General features: G+C 42.0%; 1 protein-coding gene across 2 annotated transcripts in view; it reads right to left on the bottom strand.

The window, feature by feature from the left end:
- The window catches only part of LOC126547910 (putative helicase MOV-10), a 115097-nt gene that overhangs the window by 73993 nt on the left and 17873 nt on the right, over window positions 1-23231 (bottom strand). For both annotated transcript variants that reach the window (XM_050195958.3, XM_055063754.2), the window contains exons 3-4: window positions 17665-17927; window positions 6100-6240 (exon numbers count right to left, since the gene is read on the bottom strand). In XM_050195958.3, the coding sequence (XP_050051915.1) occupies window positions 6100-6240; window positions 17665-17927 (404 nt within the window). The remainder of the gene's footprint in view (window positions 1-6099; window positions 6241-17664; window positions 17928-23231) is intronic.

Here is a 23231-nt window from a genome sequence, read left to right as displayed (position 1 = left end):
ATCAAGACTTGGTGTGTAAAGAAAATGAATAGTTAAACATATCATGTCAGTACCCTTTTAGGCCTTTCAGTGTCACGGACGTATTGGTACATTTGTGTTTCTGTCCCACCACGTCACTGATGCACCCACACATTCTCCACTTGGATGTGCACAGTAATACAAAGTCGGGAAGTTTCGAGGTTGTTCTACAATCTGTTACATATTTCTAGAAGCAGATTTTCTTCTCTCTCTGGGTTTTGTCAGTCCAGGTTTATGTTATCAGCGTTGTAACGTGTCCCTTCACGGGCATGGTTGCACCACGCAGAGCATGCACATTTGCAGGTGCAAGGCATGGCGGCTGGACTTTGTACACCACTATGGCAGTGATTCTCCGTTCAAATATTCGCACCATAGCGCAAAGCCACCACTCTTGCATATTTCTGCCATCTGTCATGTTTATAGAATTTGTTTTTTTTTCGTCTGCCACTGCCTTCGGTATGTTGCAGCTCCTTTCCAGTGACGAGGGTACTGCTTTTTTCAGTGTACTTTCTCCAGGATGTCTCTGTTCTCTGTCATATCTCTTTCATCTGTTGCTCTCTTTGCTTTGTCTGGCTGAGTTCGAAAAAAATTTGGCAGAGACAATAAAGACTGCTAACATGTGCATTATAGTCCCTTTAGAGAAATGTTTTGGACTTATGTTTTCTAGTGGGTGGCAGTGCACTCACTTTATACACTAATGACATGGTGCTACCTCTCCCCCATTGGCTGCGGCGTCACGTGCCCAATGACACATGCACTAGGCCACACCATTAGTCAGTTAGTTGGCTGCGACGTGATGTGTGCAATAACACATGCACTAGGCACACCTTTAGTCAGCCAGAACCATGGAGCCATCGTGACATCAGCGTGCTCGTCTCGCACCCCGGAGGTCCGAGTTCAATTCCCGCCCAGACCGAAATGTACCAAATTTTCTCTTCAAAGCTATTAATTTACTTTGTTTACACGAACCTCCCCTAAGAGAACTGACACCAATCAGAGCCTTTTTGACGTGTTCTTACTCTCTGCACCACAGCCTTTTTTGATATTATCGCTCGGTCAATGCTGCCGCTGCCGGATTTTTGCGTAATGGGGCATCAATGCTTTCGCATTAAATGCCCCATTATATAAAAAATACTGAGAACAATGGTGTTTTTGAGGCTACTGCACATTTTATTCCTTTTGTAAGATATGAATGTGAGGATTATACCAAGAGTGCATTTGCCATTATCCGTGTCATTTCTTCCCTTCTGCATAACCAAAAATAAATCATCATGCTCATTTTATAGCATCCAAGAAAAAAAAATCGACACCGAAAAGGTTAACTCCTCAAGCATTCTACTATTTTGACAAAAAGTGACCTTATTTTGCCTTCCTTTCTTATGGCTTATTTTCAAAATTCACTCCATTGAAAAATCTTCTAAAGCTTTTTCAACAAATTTGCCTCATGTTTGAAGTGTGCAAACTCATTTTACCTCTTCAATATGCAATATACATATGTATGTGTCATTTCCACAAATGGTACAGTTAGAAACAAGGAAAAATGCTTTATTTGAACCTGTTTCAATATCAAATACTGTATTTGCATGATTCTACCGCACCCCCCAATTGTAACGTGCAGTATATTACCACCAACATATCCCAAAAATAACATGGTGCCGATTCTACTGCGCACATCAAGTAACGAAACCTGAGTCGATGCGTACCATGTTAAGTACGAGGGTTGTCCATAAAATAAGGTTCCCAAGGAGCTGCAGTCGCAAGGAATGCTGTTACCCGGGATTCAGCAACACTGGCATGTAGCTTGGTTCACCTCTCCCAGTCCCCACACCGGTGAGCTGTCTGCGACGCTCAGTCTTGGCTTGGCAGCCGTTAGAGGTGGAGCTCCCACTTGCTTCACCTGCCAGGTGCGAATTACGCTCTGTGATTCATTTTTTGTGTGCAAAAAACACTGCGCCGGTGGACATTCATTACCAACTGTGTGAAGTCTACGGAGAAAAGTGTATGAGTGTACAACACGTGCACAAATGGTGCAGACAATTCAAAGACGGATGTACAGACGTCCATGACAAACAGCATTCTGGACAGCCATCGGTTTCAGAAAGTAGAAGAAACAATCCTGAAAGATCGAAGGGTGACGGTTCGGGAGCTCTGCGAGATAATCCCTGATGTCAGCAAGACCTGCATTGACAAAATTTTGACAGACCATTTAGGGTATGTCAATGTTTGTGCAAGGTGGGTCCCAAGAATGCTTACGGAAGACCACCAACCGCAACGTGTTGAAGCAGCGTACATATTTCTTCAAGCTTATGAAACTGATGGCGAGGAATTCTTGGACTCTGTTGTCACTGGGGACGAGACCTGAGTCCACTATACGACAGCGGAAACGAAACAACAATCCCGTCTGTAGAAACATCCAGAGTCACCAAAGCTGCGGAAGTTCAAACAAACACTGTCTGCCGGCAAAGTGATAGTGAGCGTCTTTTGGGACAGGAAGGGGTTATTGTTGTGCAAATTCATGCCCGCCGGTACAAGAATCAATGCGGACCGCTACTGTGAGACATTGCAGAACCTTCGCTGCATGATTCAAAACAAGAGGAGAGGCATGCTCACGAAGGGAGTGCTCGAGCTGAAAGAAGAGGTTTTCAGCTACCTTCACGGCGCAGCGGGAGAGTTCTACGATTGAGGCATAAAGAAGATGGTACATCGCATGCAAAAATGCATTGATCTCAACGGCGATCATGTCAAGAAATAGGGGAAAGTCTAAGCATTCCAAAATTTATTATTCAATGCCAATAAACATGTTTTTCATTGTGAAAAATCAGTGAAAAGCTTATTTTATGGACAACCTTCGTAGAATTAGTTACGATTGTAATGCGCATGCAAATTTAAACTCCCTTTTCAGCCAAGAAAGGTGCACATTAGAATCATGCAAACGCGGTATTCTGCAAAGCTAAGTTCTTCAACAAAGAACGTTTTTTGTGCATTCTAGGATGACAGCCCCACCCTCCCACCCCCCCGGACATGGAGGGGGGTTGTCAGCATCCATGCTGCACCACTGTCGGGCCAAGTCAATGTTGTCTTTGCCTTCTAAAACATCTCTTTCAGTAGAAGAAGCAATGAGAAGACTATCATCATCCTCTTCACTCGAAGAATAAAGCTCTAGTGCACCTCTTTCACTCTCACTTTCACTGTCAGAGTAGAGCAGCAGCTTTCTTTTGCATGCGTGACATATGCACGAGCTGTCAGTGGCAGATGCCTTGTTCCAAATACGCCAAAAGGCACAAATTGCGCATGGTTCCAAAAATGCAGTCTTTGAGCGCTGACAAAGTGCTGCCATCTATGTAGTAGAAAACAAAGACCGCAATAAATGTGCCCCTCCAGTTGTGACGAAGTGGCTGCCATCTATGTTGTAGAACACGAAGACAATCAATGCGGCTTTCGAGATGCTGTAAAAATACTGATAACTATGTAGTAAAACAAAAGAAGAGTGAAATAACTGCAGATTTCAAACACTGGCACTGAAACCGTCTATGTAGCAGCAGAAAAGCTAAGTAGACATGCTAAGTTATCGCTTTGAAAACGAGATTACTGCCATTGACGAGTTAAGCTTGTCCAAAACACTTCAGGGATTAAAGTACTCACTAATTATGAAAGTCTACCTCAGCCTTTGTAATGAGCAAGTTGCAGAATAAGTTACCATGCCTGTTAAGGACTACTTATTCATGAACATCATTCGAAAACTCACTAAGAGATTACTCACTGAAAACATAGTAATTCCATGCTTCCATTACTGGTTGTATTATTAAATTGGTATACAGTTGTTTTAACTAATTTGTCTCTTCATGCATTCATGTACTGTATTTTCTAGACTATGGTCTGTGAAATAAATGTTTATGAGCTGAAGTTCCACATGGTATGGACTGTCTAAAGGTGTTAACTACACACAATAGAACTTTTTGAAGATTCTAAGCACACATGAAAAAAAAATGAGGCAATACTGCAGCTGGATTTTTTTTTACCATGCTTATCCCATAGTGAAACTAGCTGATAAAGTCTAAAGACATGCAGTCTAGCAGAGGATGTATAGTCTTACAACTCGACAATAAATTATTTATACAGTTCTTTTAACTAATTTGTCTCTTCATGCATTCATGTACTGTATTTTCTGGACTATAGTCTGTGAACTACATGTTTGCGAGCTGAAGTTCCACATGGTATGGACTGTCTAAAGGTTTAACTATACATGATAAAGCTTTTTGAATATTGTAAGAACACTTGAAAAAAAATGACGCAACACTGCAGCTGGAATTTTACCGTGCTAGATCCCATAGTGAAACTAGCTAATAAAGTCTAAAGACACACAGTCTAGCAGAGGATGTATAATCTTACTACTTCACAATAAATTATTTCACTAACTGTATACTGCTAGCACACAATCTGAAAGAGATGTTTTCAGCCAAAATTCGTTTCTGCAGACTATATAACCAGGTGCGGACTATCTATGAAAGCGATTTTTACTTTAAGCTCAAATTTGCACTGCAGACAAAAATATAGAAAATCCAGTACTACATCTTGTTTTTGCTTTGCAACATTGATGCATTTGCTGAACTGCTGCTTGCATTAGTTTGGTTTGTACAACTTTCACTGAGAGTCCCAGTACAGTCATTGACTATGGGACTCTTTCTTGTACATATACATTTATGTTATACATTCTTATAACATAAGGATTAAATGATCGATTTAAATCAGTTATGACAGCCATCACCTTCTACTTAGTCTTTATCAATGCTCATGTAAAGTACAAGCTGTGAAAACGTCAGGAAACAACATGCTCGATATGTGTGGCAAACTAGACAAATACCTTTTTGCTGGACAATGCACCAAAGGCCTAGACTGCACAATGTGCCCATAACAAGTGCTTTGCAACGGTGCTAACATGGCATGACTTTCAGCATGCAGCATATATTCCCAACATTCTAGGGCCTCAATAAAAGAGATCATGACAACAAACAACTGTTTTCAGCTAACATCCCTATAAGACTTTAGGGGGGACATGACCAATGAAAGTGAACTTTTCAAACAAACCATGGCTTAATTTTGGTGAAAATTGAAAGGCATGATTATAGTGATGGTACAGGATTGGATGGCAAACTTTATTATTGTAAAATAATTCGACACAGAGTTACGGCTTTTCAAAAGCACTTCCATCTTCTGTTCAAAATTAAAATTTGTCTTCTACAAGAAGAAACACAAAACTTATAAATCTGTGTCCACAGTAGCGTTATTCTTAAAAGTTAAATGCAGAAATCTCTCTAAAACAAAGTCTGTGTAATGTAACGTTGAAAAAACTGCTTTTTCAAAACTCACATTGCTAAAATATACAAAATGAGAAAAATGCCTTCAAAGATTCACAATTGTTATTTTATTTGTACCTTACATGTGGCCTCTAAGACCACCCTGAAACATATGTAGGGTGTTCTTCTTGCATTCTGTATTCTTTTGCAGGAATGGTTTGAAATGGTTTCAAAAGCTGCATGTCGCAGGAAACCGGGTGACCATGCAAAGCCTCATGTGGCAGTTAATTGTAGTCAAGTGACACCCTCTGCATAAATAGTGCCTTTAGTATTTCTTCCATTGCAGTTACTGCACAATTTTTTTTTTCCTTTCGACTTCATTCATAAGTCTTTGCACACATCCTATCACATCTCTCATGCCACTGCTTGAGCTTATAAAGAAAGATGAGAATGACCTTTACAGTGGCCTTTTCCTCACACCGTGAACGCACTTCCAGAATGATGGTCACGGGAACATCTGTATAATTCGAGGTGCTACCAGCCTACATAAAAGTACAAATTGCTGGTTTACGAACACGCAAATGCAGCTGAAATGTGGCAGGCACCTTCTTGAATAGTTGAGGAACATGAAACTGCAAGAAACTCTAAACGCATTTTTTGTTCAAAAATTGATATTTTTTTGCCCCATGTTCCTTCCTAATAAAGGCTTTTTTTTTAATGCACAAGGGTTCCTCTAATGCATCTTTCATGAACAAGTAAAAGATACAAGCAAGTATTTTGCAGTTACTTGATAAAGATGAGTAGTTTCAACATGTCGTCATCCATGCCGTCCCACTCCTGAAGTTCATGCTTCTGGAACTCCACAAGCTGCTCATCAAGAATATACTGAGCAAGTGGCTTTTTTCGCTCCAGCTCCTGAATATTATTACTGGGGGAAAAAAAAGCAGAAAAGATATTTTTAAGAAGCACCCTGTACAAATTTTTTTGCTGCAGTTCTGGCTTGAACAAGCACAGTATGACAGTGAACTGTAAAAACGTGAATCAGTATACACTTTAGCAGAATTTTTTTTTATTTTATTTTTCTGTGGTTTCCTTTTTTTTTTTTTTTTGTCTTGACAAAATTTGTGTAATGCAAAGTCATCATACTGATACACTCATGTAAAATATGTCACTTTAACAAAACTATATTTCAAATGGCAAATGACTACCAGTTACACTACTCTTTGTCATGTAATTATAAATACATTATGCCTCCTACAGTGCTAGGAGCATTAAAATAGTCCCCACAAACTTTTGGAACGTAATGAACAAACCCCCTAAATTGCCAGGTAAAAGCATCATGAACACTTCGAGTCAAATAATGCCCGGCTACATAGCACAAAACATAGAGTTTTTCACTCAAAAGACCACATGTCCTTCACAAAGACTGTGAAAGTGACAAAAAGCAACTTTCAGCTCTTCACAGCTCTGCTTACGTAATAACCCTTTGGAAGAATTCTTGTAGGAGGAAATGTGAAAGATGGTGCCCTTTCGTAACCAGAACACTTTTTTATAAGTTTATTGAAGAGTTGCAGGGTTTCTTTAACAGCTTTACTAACCTAATAGTATAATACAGAAGAATATTTTTTTTGGTCACAGACATTTTGTGCACAATCTCTGCCCATTGTGTTTACTCATAGAAAATTTACTGACATTCAGTGTCTAAACACAAGATTTCGGCAACTCAGACGGACATTTCACCTTACAGCTGCAGTGTTTCCTAATAATGCAAGCTTGTGGCTCTAATATTGATTGTGGCAACTCAGATAAGCACAACATGGCGAACAGTGAAAGTCAAAATTTTCAATCCACTAATTATTGAGCACCCTGTCGAAGCAAGAAACTGAACCTCACTACGATATTCTTGCAATTAGCCTATTCAGAAGAAACAGTTAAATTCTACATAAGTGATTTCACCATGTGCAGATGTTCAAGTACATTTGCACACATGACACGATGGATTCTTTCTAAGGTTGAACACACATCAAGTTTGTCCTATAAAACCTCCACAAAAATGGGTTTTTGAAATATCTAGCATTCATTTCTGTCTGGCAGTCTGCAATGCTTGCTCTCAATCATAATTTAGACCAAATATGATTCCACAAACCAGGGGTATTTTATTTCACAGAGAACTATGGCAGCTTATCAACCAATGGCCACAGTGGTTATCAGATTAATCAGGCATTATGGTGCATTTAGGTACACAGGTCGTCTACCTCTTCACACCAAACATTAATTTCTAGTCACCACCCTCGGCACAACCCTTCGTCATGGTGAACACACCCTGTAATTCTTAGTGCCCTGCAAACAAGTGTAACTTGTGTGTCTTCCCAATGCAACTGCCACCTAGAAAATAAAATTTTAGCTCACTGCGAGTTGCAGACATTTCATCAAGCCTGTGCACACTCCCACTAGCAAGAAAATGAGCAGAAAACCAATTTCCCCAAAAAAGAAAGCATTCAAAGCTTTCACAAGAACATACAATTACTTGTAAAGATGGTGCAGACAGGAAGAAATGAGGTGGTAACAGAAAGGGTAAAGTCAACAGCAGCCTGGGATCATGTGGCAAATTATCATGATGGCTTGACACACACTCACAGACTAGACACACACAAACTAGGAGGAGGCAGGACGAGCGCTCGTCCTGTGTCTGTGTGTGTGTGTCCCTTCGCGCTACAATCCAAGTTACCAATAATAACCTTTGCAATACAACTGCTGTGAAAGTAGTTTCTTCTGCCACATATCTACCTTGCCTCTCAGAACGTTCGCGCAGAGTTACGGGAAATAGGCATGACGATCCGAATATTTGTAAATCAGCAGAAGCTAGGCCATCTCGGGGTAAAGCTGCACGGTCAAGGTCGCAAGCACGGACATTCCGCAGCAGTCACTGCCATCAATAAGTACCCGAGGTCATCAGGAAGGCTATCCGCACGGGAAGTTATCGATTAAAGGCACTTGTCTTCATAACCGCCGTTGCTTTGCCAGAAGGAATCTCCTACTGGCCCAGTTCCTAAAACGTCCACGACGAACACGAGCCTGCCAAGCCGCGCTCAAGGCTTCTCAAAATTAGGAATGATGAACGGAACAATTAAATCGGAGGTTCTATTTTCTAACGACAGATTTCATTTTACATTCTTTTCCCCATTTTTCGTGGGCTCGGACATGGCATGGACGGCGACGTACCCTAACTGGGGGTGCCGTCATCACCGCTGGGACCGCTCGGCGCGACGCATGGTATGGAAAATGCAATGGAAACACTGGAAAACACCAACTCAAGTCATTGCGCTCAGCGTTAGCCTTTGGATCAGTGTGCGTCGGACTTCAGACCCATTTTCTGTCTGCCGTTCCCGACATCGGAGTTCCGGACAAGGAACAACCGCAGCTTCAACAAGCCGCCGTGCGACGTCAGTGACCGTGCTCGTGCCATAAAACCATCGCTGTATCACTAACAAATGTCTAACCAATCACTTAATCTTACGCTGGTGCTAGCGAGGCAAATCAGCAGGCTACGCAAGTACCGATACGTCAGCAGAAACGGCTCACGAAACGCTGAAACCGAACCATAAAAGATGAAAACGTGCGACCTGTCAGCCAATTACCCTACCGAGTTTTTTCGATGGAACGGGCTGATAATGGGCAACAAGTCAGAGAGATGCTTGATGACATCATCCATCTAGCTGCCCATGTGCATTCCCCACCGTGCCGGTATGTGCCGACGTGTTCGTGAAAGGTAAACACAACTTTCGGTTTCTACAAGGCTGTACGGACGTGTATCCATCACAGCTAACTGACAACGCCTGGAGGAGAGGGGGGGGGGGGGTCCTTTAATTGAAACGCAATTATGTAATCGGAACGACTTGCTACTGCTACAGTCGAAGACTACCGTCATCACGTGCTAAAAGTTGACATTCCCTTCCGATTTCACCTATGTGCACCTCACTTCTACACTTGCGTATGCCTTGGCGATGAAGGACGTGTCGTTCACGCCGCAAAAAAAAAAAAAAAATACGCAAGCAACTGTGCCGCAAGAGTAACGAGATGGCAATGAAGCATTTTACATGCTCCATCGGCAGTGACTGGCTGTAAGCACTTCGTGATTCAGCACGTCAGCAGAGTGGCTGACGGGGCATCTGTACTGACGTCACCGTCAGTACAGATGCATTTTCTGTGCGAAAAGAGCGATAAGTAAGCCCCACAGATAAAGGCCTCGCTGCAGGCCTTGTGCAGAACTAGCGCTGTCATGCGTCCTTGAAATGACTGAAAGGTGTGCAGACATCTTGGCATAAAATGTTGAATAAACATATTGTGGCAAGAGGTTTTTGAATATGTTTTCAAAACATCTGCCTCGAATAGTCCAACTGGACATTGTTGTTTTTGACCGTGAATCAATTTTTGTACATTCAGGAAGGTTAATTTGGTTTCTAAATGTATTTACTGCCTTGATTCAACACAAAGTAACATGCATGCATTTAAATGTGCTTAGGAAAACAGAATTCACTAATTGCATAACATGGCCACCTAGGAGGTGACAAAAAATATATAAAACAAACATGCAATTATGGCAGGCAAGGAAATTCTACATTTTCCATAACAGGATGTGTGCATAGAGATAACAGAGCTCTTGTGCAATTCTCCGTGTAGATATGTGTATATAGAGGCTTCTCATTTGCTGAAAATCCTTGTAATAGTATATGTACCTAGGCAGAACAAACCGACGGACCACAGCTGATATTGCATTATGCGATGTGTAGCGCTGTAGCACAAAAGGGACACGCAAGAGTCAAGACAACAGAGTAATCTCATCTTCTCTTTCATCTTACATGCCCAGTTTTTGCTACGCATTCATTGTGGTTGAAGAAAAACCACATGGGCGCTGGTGTCTGACATCACACAAATTATATTTTAGCCGAGTCCGCTCAATCAGGCGGAATTCCACCGATTTCACTGCTCACACACCGTCAGAGTGCTGGACGTGTCGTCGTCTTTTATTACCGGACCATTGTGGCATGGTAGTAGTGCGCTACAGGGCCCACCTTCTAGCGAGGAAGTCGTGAGCTAGACGAATGGCAAAGTGCGGATGGCAGTGGTGCGAAATGCACGCAACGAGTAGGACTGGCCTGGTTGGGAGGGAATGTGACAGCAAAAATGGCTAAAGCGTCAGAGTCCAAGTAGGCAGGCTTCAGACGGTCGACAGAGACCATATCTTCCTCGCTGTTGATGAGTAACAGAAAGTTTTTAGGTGTACGCTTGAGTACTTTGAATGGACCATTATACAGGGACCTTAAGGGAGGTCGCACATCGTTGTGGTGCACAAAGATGTGTGTGCAGTTCTCAAGGCCAGGGTTGACGTATACACGCCGGGAAGAACGTCGTTGTCAAGGGGGAACGACAGTACACATAGCGCTGCGTAGATGGTAGGCGTAGTCTGAAACGTCAGCAGGTACAGTGGAAGAGTCATTGAAGAATTTGCCATAGACTGATAGAGTGGTGCCAAACGTGAGCTCGGCGGCGCTGGTAGAAGAGTCACTGCTAAGAGCGGTGCAGATGCCAAGCATAACAAAAGGAAGGCGCTCAATCCATGATGAAGAAAAAGTCGAAGCCATGAAAGAAGCCTTCAGTTCGCGGTGAAATTCAATGATCCCATTGGATATAGGGTGGTAAGAGGTAGTCTTGATGTGATTGATGTTGAGTAGCCGAGATAGATTGGCAAACAAATGGTGAGTCAAATTGACGACCACGGTCAGTTGTAATGGTGGAAGGGACACTGTATCGGCTAATCCAGAGTGTGATGAGTGCTCGAGCTATCGACTCTGCCATTATGTCAAGGAGGGGCATTGCTTCAGGCCATCTGGTGAACCTGTCAATGCAGGTTAATAGATAGCGATGGTTCCCACAGGGAGGAAGGAGGCCAACAATACTGACAAGCAGATGGCTGAAGCGGGCATCTGGGGATGCCCATCGTGAACAATCGCAGCAGTAGTAGATGGAAGCGCTCCAACGACGTGGTCAAACATGGTCAACTGCGAACTGAAGCAGTGATGAAGGAACAAGGATTCGATGGTAATGAACCAAAGTTCCGAGTCCGACGACCAGAACTCCGGGAGCTTGAGAGCGGAGACCTCGCGATCACAGGGTAGTGGTGCTGGCGGCAGTACTTGATCGGAAAAATCCAAGGCCATAGCTGTCTGCATAGAAGGCAGACTGCGAAGACAGCAGGGCTCGAGTTCCTTGCGATGGTAGGCCCAGCAAAGCGGCTGAGGCACCCGGAGCCGAGAGCGATGACGCGAAGTCTGGACTCGCCAATTTGTGGGTGAAGAAAAACCACACAGACGCTGGAGTCTGGTGCCACACAAATTATATTTTAGCCGAGCCCGCTCAATCAGGCAGAAGCCTGATTCCGCCAATTCCACTGCTCGCGCACCGTCAGCATATTGGACGTACCGTCGTCGTCTTTTGTGACCGGACTATTGTGGCCTGCAGTAGTATGCTACAACGTTTATGTCTAAGGTTTAGTCTTTCTATGAGAAATCAGGCAGCTATTCTTTTGAAGTCGCATATGGCCTCAAGTATATCAAACGTCAGACTCCGTGCGTATAACAAACACAGTGGTGCGTGCCTGCACTGAGCAGCACAATATGCTCAGAAGGGCCAACATGATGTAGTGGCTAAGGCCCATGGGTTAAGGCATGCAACTTGGGAACACAAGGTTTCACACGTTTGAATGCTGCTTTGGTGGGCTTTTTTTTTTTCAGCCCAGCTTTTCTTTTTTTCTTTTTTATGATCGCATAAATTGCTATTGTTGTTTGTTCCAATATAAATTAATTGTGATTACTGATGTTGAATTCATTCACAAATGTAAATAAAGGCCTAAAAATGATCAAGAACTTCCCCCAAGAAGTTTCCCAGACATCTAATAACATAGCATTAGCACAGGTACAGGAGGTTTTCTAGAAGTGTACATTCAAATAATGTTTAAACTGAGACTTCCTTTAAACGTTTTGCTTATCCATTAAAGTATTATAGACACTCTTTAGCTCTTTCAGTGTTTCATGGGGTTGCACGCCGTCGTGCCTAAGCCAGCTATCCTGCCCAGGAAGAGAGAAAAACAAAAGTCTGCCAATAGCACAAAAAGGCATTGTTTTCGGAATGTTGACATTTTCTATGCTGAAAGGCAGGTTGCTGTTGTTTAAAGAGATCAGCGACAACCAGTGGCATAGCTAGAGGGTGGCACACCAAGCAACTGTGCCCCCTCGTTCCAATTCCCGGTCAAATTTGTGCCACCCCCCCCCCCCCCCTCCCTGCCCCCCGAAAAAAAAATTCTGGCTACGCTATTGGTGACAACTACCATGCGTTTGCTGCCCAGCATGAAGGCAGTACAGTTGTAGTTTGCAGGCAATTTGCATGGTTGTAATTGTGGCAGACATAGATATGATACAGAAGAACATGTTGTTCGGCTAGTTAGCGCTTGCTTAGCATAATGATAGTAAGCTCTAAAATGCAAAGAAAACATGCACCTTACCATAAACTTCAGAAGTTAGCAGGAAAGGAAAATTTTCTACTATTTTAACTGTGATACCAGTTGCATGGTAATTTTAGAAGAAAATCATGCCTAAGTATTTTCAGATAAGAACAAGCATAAGCATAAGACACATTGGACAGCAAAAATTGGTGCATCTCCACAACAAGTTTATCATATCAGAACAATACTCCCTAGTGTCGTTATAGTACAAGGACATTGCAACTGCTTCTTGTGTAACAACTTCCATTTGTATGAAGCAACAAGATCTGTCCACACATTGTAAATGAAACATTTTTCAATGCATGCCTCTGTTTGACTAAGAAAATGTCTAGGAAAAACGTGACTTGTAAACTCGCTGAATGTTGAAACATTAAATACCTTTAAAGTAACTTTATGTTATTTAATGCTCTTGTAATGCAATCAAATAAGCACTAAATTTTCTGCGTGAACATGCGAGAAACAACAAATATGGCTTCTTGAGCAGCAAGCTAATGAAGCAAGCAATATGAAAAGCATACAAACTAGTCCAGTTTTCCATCCATTAGAACTTCACTTTAGCTGCCATCAAAAAAGAAGTTTCCAATTTACTTGCACCCTTGGCCCCTGAAGGTTGTCATGGATTAACAAAGTTCATCAGAAGTTATTTGCCACCTGTCAATCAATGCCTTTATAACTTCATGGCACTAGTTAATTCGCTAATAAATTATTTTTCCATTTCTCTATTCCTCGACAAATTCGTTGGCAGAGTTCATATTCTGAAGTAACTCTGCTTGCAGTAAAACTCCTGTTACAGTAAACATTCAGCTCCCCCAAATGGTTCACAGCAACAATGATCTACCATGCTAAGTAAAGCCAAGTATCAAGGAAGTGTACAAAGTATACAATTTCATGCACCTAAGAATACAGTTTTAATATGTGCTAGTGCTGAAAAGAACTAGCTGATAGGATACCTTTTGGGATGGCTCATACCTCTCTCAACCAAGAAGGGATGTGATGTAGCCACACAGCGTTAGGTCACCGTTCAGCAAACACATACAAGAGTGCCATCACCCCCCCACCTCTCGCCCCTAAAAAAGACAAGTCTGTTTCCAAGAGACACATTTAATTTTGATACAGAAAAAAAGGCACCTAGTTCCCTTCAAAATAATCTCCTCTGGAGTCAATACATACATCTAACCTTTTCTCCCACTCTGTGAAGCACCTTTGGGACTCCTCGAACATAATGCTAATGAGGGTCCCTGCAGAGCTGTCTTCACCTTGTGCGTGGGGCAAATCTCTTTATTGAAATTATTTCTTTGTCAGATGCAAAAAAAAATACTAATAAAGCAAAAAATCACAGGAAGCTTGGTGGGTGAGGAACGCCAGCTTATCCTGAGAGGCTATATATATACCATGTCACAAACAAAGCTGTGTGTGAGCTGGGGCACTGTCATGACGAAGAAACCTATCAACCACATTCAACAACCTTGGGTGCTTCCTGCGTACATTCTCTCTCAATCACCTGAACACCTCAAATTAAAAGTGCTAATCGACAGTCTATCCAGAAGAAACAAATTCCTGCTGCACAATTCCACAAACTACAAAAAAAAAGAAAGATAAGAAACAATGACCATTGTCTTCACACAAGCATACTTACAGCATTCTTTTTTTACACCTTGATGAAGATAGTCTTTTTTGGCTCGAAACCTGTTTGGTTTCAGTCGTATCCATAGCATCAGCTTTTATCCCTCGTGATGATCTCAGATGGTTTGCGTCACATTTGACATGATTTTTCAAATCCTTGCACAAATTCAAACTAGCTTTCTTTTTCTTTGAGCTTGCAGGGAACAAACCTTGTGGCAACGTGTCTCACGTCCAAGTACATGTTTAAATTTTCTTACAAGAACTCCAACTCACACGAGCAGCTTCTGAAATAATGTGAATTGTGTGGCACCGACCCTCCTCCATTTTTTGTCAATTTTTTTTTGACAATTTCAAGGGTACAACTGGTTGAAGGTCGGCAAAAATAAGGATGGCGTTTAACGCTAATTTATCCTCTTGCAACCTCCCAAACCACTCAAAACATTGTGTACAGCTGAATGCCTTTTCCATAAGTGTCGTCTGAAGCACTGCAAGTGTTTATGTGGTCATTCTTCCGAAGAGGAAACATAATCTCAAGCAGATTCACTGTCTGTTATGAACAGACGCCACAATGTCGCAAGAGTAGACAACAGCTCGGACAACTGTCAACACAAACATGCATATTTCATGGTGACATCAGCTTAGTTACTGACTTGTGAAGTGTCCACTCACACCGACCTAGCAGGAGAACACAACAATACAATTATGAAAAGCTCCATGAAGCCAGCATTTTTTTTTATTCCCCCCCATAAATACGCAGCACCATCTGCCTAAGTCCACAGCAGTACACAATAATTCTTAACCCTTTCAGTGTCTGTGATGTACCTGAACATTCCCGCTTTTCTGTCCTGCCATGCCACTGACGTATCCGTAAATTCTTCACTCTCTCCAGTCGGATGTGCGCAGTAACACGAGGCAAGCTCTGAAGTAGTTCCACCATCTGTAGTATATTTCTAAAAACATATTATCTAATTTCTCTGGGTTTGCTCAGTCTGGGTTTTTGTTAGCGCACAGCGGAAAGCACTCCTTTGTGAATGTGGTTGCGCCATGCGTAGCATGCATCCACAGATGAGCAGAGTGGCTCCTAGACTTTGTGCATCGCTACTGTGGCAATTCCCCATTCAAATATTCACGTTGTCGTGCAAGGCTACCATTCTTGTGTGTTTCTGCCATCTGACCCTGACAAAGTGGCTCTATTGCGGAAGCATGCGCTTCAGAACAAAACTAGGTAGGAGATACAAAATGAAGATAGGAATGCGAGGACCATACAAAGAGTGTATTTGCCATTTCCATGTCAATTTGAGAAAAGAAACTGACACTGGGTGTGCGCCACCTTTGAAAAGCCCAACAGTGAAAGGGTTAAATGTTCACTGCAACGTGGGTCATGGCAGTTAGTCCCCTTGAGCAGTTGTGCAGGGCTTTCCTGTAGTGTTCAAACATCTTCAGTCTGGAGCTCGTGAAAGTTGCAAAGAAGCATGACCACACCGATGGGTCACAATGCAGAGCAATAAGGACCTCGAAAAGTGTCATTTGAGGAAACATGTTAGCTTAGATTGCCCACACTTGTGTACAAATCAGCAAGAAAGTTTGTCGTTTTCTCAGAACTCCTTGTGTATACAGAATTATTAGTCTTTCAGACTGTTCTTTTTTTAATTGTCTCTGGCAAATAACCCAATTCCACAACTTCATTTGTATTACTTCAAGAAGCAGACATTTCAATGACAACTCCCACTGTGCAATTCATTAATTATTAACAATGTATACCACTCAGCAGTTTAATTATTCACTTTAAGGTGCATATTGCAATTGCAGAACAAAATGTGGGTAATGTTCAAGGCATATCAGTTCAGTAGGAATACCAAGAGTGGCACCATTAGAGATATCTGTCCTTGAAATATGCAACAAAACACAATGGCATTCCATGAGGATTTGTACCACAGTTGCAAGGAAGGGCTAAATAAATGCATGCATAAAAGTTGTGCAGATCCGACGTACACCTTGGATCTATGTGAAGTAAAGCTTTTATGAAGGGGTTATTCAAATACTATAAGTTTGTCTATTTCATTCCTGCATCTCGAGCGTAAAGGAAGCTGGCACGTGCACATGAGTCCTCGCATATTTTTGTTACACAATGTGACACACATAGCATTCATATCGAAGAGCTAGTCGGTGTTGTCACAATAGAAGTACTATGTGCGATTGTGGCCGAATGGTTAGAGCATCAGGCTGCTGTGTTGGGGGACTGAGGTTTGGTCCCACCATCGTCCACGTAATTCAATTTGTTTTAAAGTGCGTGTGATTCGGCAAGACAGCAGCAGCACCCAGTAGCCATAGTCGGGAAAGTTCGGGAGGGTTCGCAAATAAAGCTTCGCTTTAAAGCATTAGTATTTTTCCTCCTGAAGAAGAGGGAAAAGGGGAGAAGCACTGGCGAGAAGCAACTGCAGTGCAAAAGATTTCCGTTACTTTCATAACACAAGAAGAAAGAGCCCAAAGCAGCATTTAATAATGTACCAAGTGTTAAGTCTGGCTGTGAAAACTGTCAAGCAAATGAGCGCTCTAGATATCTTCAAGCATGCTCATTACAGTAAGCTGCGAGGAATGGCACCAGCAAATACTACCAAATGTATTGTGGTCAAAATTCTAGCAGAAAGACAAAAGCAAACACAAATCTGCGGAAGCAAACTTAACAACGAAGCAGACCAAAGGCTGACAAGTAGTACACAGTACTGCTAACAGCACAAAAAATAGTAATTGTACTGAAGGCACTGGGCAGTGGGCATGGTGCTGGTGTGCTGGTGCAAGAGAAGACGACGACGAGAAGTGCTTGCTTCCCCGTTACGATATAGCGCCGACCTGTTTAAGCCTAGCGCTACAACCTATAACAAGTGACCCTTCTACTAGGCGAACACCCCCGTTGCATAATAATAATAATAATAATAATAATAATAATAATAATAATAATAATAATAATAATAATAATAATAATAATAGGGGTTTTAGGTGCCAAAAACAAGATATGGTTAGGAGACACGCCGTAGTGGGGGACTCTGCATTAATTTTGACCACCTGGGGTTACTTAGCGTGCACCCAATACACAGTACCACGAGCGTTTTTGCATTTCACCCCCATCGAACTTTCTAAGAGCACAAATGAGGACAAGCAGAAGCCACTAACCTCTTAGGACGCTTCCCAGGAATGATGCGGTCTGAGTCAGGCAACTGGGGCAATGGAACAACAAACGTGTAGGGCTCCACTGGCTCCAGGTTATCTCCTCCATCTTCCCAGATGGTAGCATCAATGTATCTGACTATAGTGAACAGCCTTTTATTGGGATTGTCCTCCTGAAATTTGAATGCCAACGGTATCCGAACTCTCCCTTGTTGCTGTGCAAGGCACTGCAGGACAATGCTGTATGCTGTGCCGGCTTCAATGGGCACCTGTGTAATGGGTCACAACATAAAAAAACGAAGCATGGAATTAGCCAGTGAATGCAGCAATAAAAGTGGGGGCAACTCTGTAAAATAAAATTTTGAATTTCTCAAGTTTTCTGTATCAATTTTGCTGGCCTAGCTAGCTTAGAAATTGAAACCATAAGTGAAGGATTAGCCGCAGAAAAGTGTATGCCCTTCAGGGGGATGGTCATTTCTATGCTGATAAAAGTGTGTTAAGCAGCTTTTTCTCAGGGCATATTTCTCAGGGCATAAAGTCTTGTCACTGCATGCACCATTTTTTCAAAAGATGTGCGGCAAATTGCAACAACATTTCATGGCTACTTTGACAGTTTCATGAAAGAATCGGGGCAAGTGAAGGGCTCAACTGAGTGAACTAACAGTCACCAAAAGTTAAGGCACTTCATTTTCTACCTGGCTAGAAGTCAATTGCTGACCTAGTTTCAAGCCTTTTCTTACAGCTATAGCTGTTATAACAAATTAGTAGTATTGTAACTGCCTTAATCTCTTTTGTGCCATGAACAAGCTGGGTTCGCCTACTTGTTTCTGATAAAAATGACCAAGAACAGGCTAAGCTTCTCGATTATACTTTTCACTTGCATATTGCTGTTAAGCTTCACTTTTGCAATAAATGGTTATATTTTATAAACAAATGCTTAAAACATTGTCTACATTGTTTTTCATAAAGGATTAAGCAGTAAAATTTCGTCATCTTTAGTCAGAATCCACGATAATGAAAAAAGGAGGTTTGGGCCGCTCCCATGGCAGCCATTTCCCATGTGGCGTCCCAATACACCTTGGGAGCATGCTCAGGTTGGGGACAAACACCCCTTTTCAAACATTGAATTCCCATAATAGCGCAGCACCTGGCTGGGAGCGCGCTTGTACCTATTTTACCGGTAGGTACCTGGAGGCAGCTCTGGTCTGCCTCCCACGCCACGGTGGATGCTCTTCAACAGTCATCTGTGGTTGGACAATGGGCGCCCACACACCCCGCACATAATCTCTATAGGGCTCCCTTTCAAAATGCAAACCCCGACAACAGCCAAGCACCAAGCCTCCCCCGGCTTGGTGCTTGGGACATCTCTACCCATTAGAAAAACTGGCGAGTTTCCGGCGGCACCAGGATTTGAACCCAGTACCTCCCACATACGGGGCAGATGCTCTACCACTAGGCCACCACTGCAGAAGTTAAGTCTGAATGCTGAAGAAGTTCACTCTGTTGCCCCAGAAGCTCCCTTCTCATATTCCAAGGCATATGCTGAAGAGAAAACATCTTGCCCCAGATACGAATCCTTCACGTTTATCACATTTTCTGAGCAAATATTTTGACAAAAATTGTAGAAGGCACATGGAAAAACACTGATAGTTGAGCAGGAAAGCATGTTGGAAGTGGGCTGCCTCATGGAAACTGTTCAGAGAATACACTGAGCCCAAGCACATCTCTGCATAGGTTCGCACCTAGGCCACCTAACTTTTCCAATAGTTTCATGCCAGGATGAGGGAAATCAGCCACTAGTGTCCGAGTGCACAGGAATGATGGGTTTGCCTAAACTTCATCCTTCTTACAATTTTGTGGATTCCTATATAAAGTGTTCTTGAAGCTTGCTCTTTGTTATGACTTTCTTGCACAGCAATCATTAGACTCCTTTAGCCCCGCATTTCTACCACTCACAGTTTAGTTATGCACCAAAAATTATGCAACTTATTCTGAATGTAAAACACCTAACTGGTCTAAAGAAATGTTATGAGGCCAGAATGCAACTCGTTTGAGAACCATAAAAACAATCGAACTGACTTTCTCAACAAGTCCTCCCCAAATTGTAGAAAAATGCATCCATTGCACCCACGATTCTCACGGCAACTGAACAATATCAGGGCCAGATTTCCATTGAGTAATCTTTGCATGTAACTCTGTGACCCTTTCTTGTCTCGTCTTTTTGGGCCAGCCCCAGGGCTAAGTAAGTTAATATTAGATGGGCTGAGTTGTGACACACAACGCTTGACTTCAGCACTGCAGGTTATGTGCACATTGTTTGAACACCACTGAAAACATTTACCACAATGTTGTGCAAAACACTGACAGTCTTACTGCACATACCACTGCACCAGCTATAGCTGCCACTGCTTCCTACTACAATTTTTCTTGTGCACAAAGACAGTTGAACAGTGATCATCTCAAACTAGAACTACAATAAACTTGTCAGCCATAATGTCAGTCAGCCATACAAAAAAAGTTAAAGGTAGAAGTGAAACTGCAGTGGCTTAATTTTACATGTTCAAAAATGGGCGTCTTCAGTACCCTGAGAAATGCAATGCCTTATCTGCTTGGCTTTGCAACTAATGCCTAAAGGTAATCAAGTACCACATACAGTTGAAACTCAGTTTAATGAAGTGATGACCATGCTCGAATTATTTCGTTAAATCAGGAAGTTCATAAAATCGAGAAAGGAATCTTTTTGCTCCTTCAAAATCTAAAATTGTAACGTAGCCATGTGCAAAAACTACCGCAGCATTGTATTTACCGCTAATCCAGCCATCCGTCACACAAACCATGAAATAATGGAAGCAACCACCGCCGCCCCTACCGAGGCGGTGTTGAGTCCACTGTTTCGTGCATGAGCACAGCGTGCAGCCTTGTCAAAATAAAGCTAGGGCTGTGACTAGGGCACCTAGAAGGCTTAATGCGATAGCTTTAGAATGCATGCTCGCAGAAAAGCCTGTCTGTGTCAAAATTAGAAAGAAATCACGCCCTTTTTTACTAATATTTTTTCAGGAAAAACTTCGTTAAATCGAGTTCGGCCAAGTTAGTTTCGTTAATTCGGGTTGATGACAACATTTAACCCTATGGGTACCTGATGGGGAAAGGAAATTTCTGCGTAAAATCTGGTTTCGTTAGATCGAATTTTAACTATATTGAAATTTTAGTACCCTGTATTGCACAAACTTTTTTTATGCAAATATATTTTATGACAATATCATAGCTTCTTATAGAGTTGCAAGTCCAGCTTCTAGCCATGTTAGTACAATATTAACTGCACAATCTTTAGAAAGGTAATAAATATATGTATACAATGTCCTTCCAGCAGAAGCAAAATAGGCAGTGCATCATTATACAAAGAAACAGCCTCCAACATGTTTAATATTCCTTATAAGCACCAGTTTGGCATTGGATAAGCTGTGATGCATGTCTTTATGAAATAACCTTTGTAGTTGAGAGACTAAGCAGATAAGGGATCATACTTGACGAAGCCTACATTACACCTACCCTCTATGTTCTAGTTTCAATCAAATAAACACGGTTCTTCAATTCAGGGCCGGGATATTATAACAATTCTATTCCAATGTCATTCCCTGTCACACTTCAGTGGTCAAGGCAGGGCTCTGCCTGCGTTATCAGCCAATCACCTAGCCATGAGCAGTTGATAAGTGAGGCATAGAATCAAGCAGAGGGAATGGCTACATTACGCTGACCTAGAAGTATTTTAAGGCAAAAGCCTTATATGCCCGATGAAGTGAAAAATCCAGCAAGCATCTGGCGTTAACATTCGATGGCAAGAAAACCATCATGACCAAGTGATGACATCACATTCCGAGTGCTGGGCCTACTGCGGCTCACACTGCAAAATCTCATGGGGAATGGCCACGGCGTCAGACGGACGCCATGGCCCACACCCAAAAAAACGACCTGGCCCACTCGCAAAATTGGATTAAGGTGTATTAAAGTGGATTAAGGTGAATTACAGTGGATTAAGGTTGGTACAAATTAGAGCAAGGTGGGTTAAGGTAGATTTTAACTTAAGGTAATAACTTAGAGAAGTCATAATACTTTCGCATTCAAATCACGTAAGGATACATAAGTGACTGTCACTTCTTCTTTTTATTTATTTACCAGAGAGCCTTTAGCAATTAAAAAAAAGTAAAACAATTCAGTTCCTTGATTTCACGATTATTGTGCAGTAGAAATTGATGCAATCTGGCACTGTGATCTAAAGTAAATTAATGCAAGCACAGCCATCATATAGAAGAGACATGACAAAGCACTCAATTTCAATTTACATCTTTACTGCATCACAGCCACTTAGATAGGAATCATGTGCACAGCAAACACTAAAACAACTGCAATCACCAGCTCAATGAAAGATATGATATTCACCATTAAAGACAACAGACATCACAGAGATGCATTCTGACTGCATCTAATTTTGTGTTGCTTCAGGTAGCTGACGTGTGTGCCAGCTCCTCCTAAAAATCTTAGCTTTATAAAGCACAGGTCTACATGTACACCATTTACATTGGTCCGGCAGATGAGATCCAGAACCATTTGACAAGGGCAGCCATGTGCCCGACTAGGCAGTCATTTGTACACCGGCCTGTGTGGCAAGCATATCTGCGAAAAGTTCATAGAATCACGTAGTCATGAACTGCAGATTGTAAGTTCCATGCCCCCCACCCATTTATTCTTGAATTCATATATTTTTTTTTTTACTAGCGGGGCAGCTGTGTACAACTTCTACAGCATTATTTATGGAGAGGGGGATTAGGGGAGGTAAAGGGGGAGTGCAGTAAATACATAAGTACATGTGATGTGGACATTATAAAGGTGCTAGTAGTGAGTTAGTGCTGTAATGCATCTCTTTCATATGATGATTGCACTTGCACTAATTTCATAGAACATGCCACCAGCTTGTCATTTGATAAGCTTCACTGGAGACCAATACTCCTACTAAGACCTCACAGTCATAGTGTAGCAGTTCCAAAAGGAAGCCCTTTTAAGAAAAAGGCTATCAATAACTCAGCAAAGCATGCAAGATGAACGCAACGAGAACTCCCAATATCAGGCAAACTGAAACAGATGCATGGTAGAATGAAAATGCCACGAGGTTTAAGACTAGCAGAACGCCAGCCTTAATGCAAGCAAGTTGTTGGGGGAGATAACAAATAAATGAGCAAGCACAGATAAGGAAGATAGTGGCTCTGTCAAAACATGCAGCTACTTAGTACCACAAGGTCACATGATGCAAACCATTACTCACACCTCTCAGAATAAATACATTGGAGGCACATGAAGTGTACAAGTGGATATAGATCATGCAGGGGTAAATAAACACTTGTCTAGTGAGTGGCTGTGATTTGCACAACTTTGAGATACACATGCACGTTGGCATTTTTATCTTATTCTGCATGGCTGAATAGGCACTAGGGGTGTGCAAATATTTAAAACTTTGGAATATTGTCCTATTAAACTCAATTCGTGAATCGAATAGTCATTATTCGATCACGTCCTTGAGT

The sequence above is a fragment of the Dermacentor andersoni genome, chromosome 1 (assembly GCF_023375885.2).
Source record: "Dermacentor andersoni chromosome 1, qqDerAnde1_hic_scaffold, whole genome shotgun sequence".
Classification (NCBI taxonomy): Eukaryota; Metazoa; Arthropoda; class Arachnida; order Ixodida; family Ixodidae; genus Dermacentor; species Dermacentor andersoni.
Note: the sequence above shows the minus strand (reverse complement) of the source record. Positions and strands in the feature narration are given on the sequence as shown.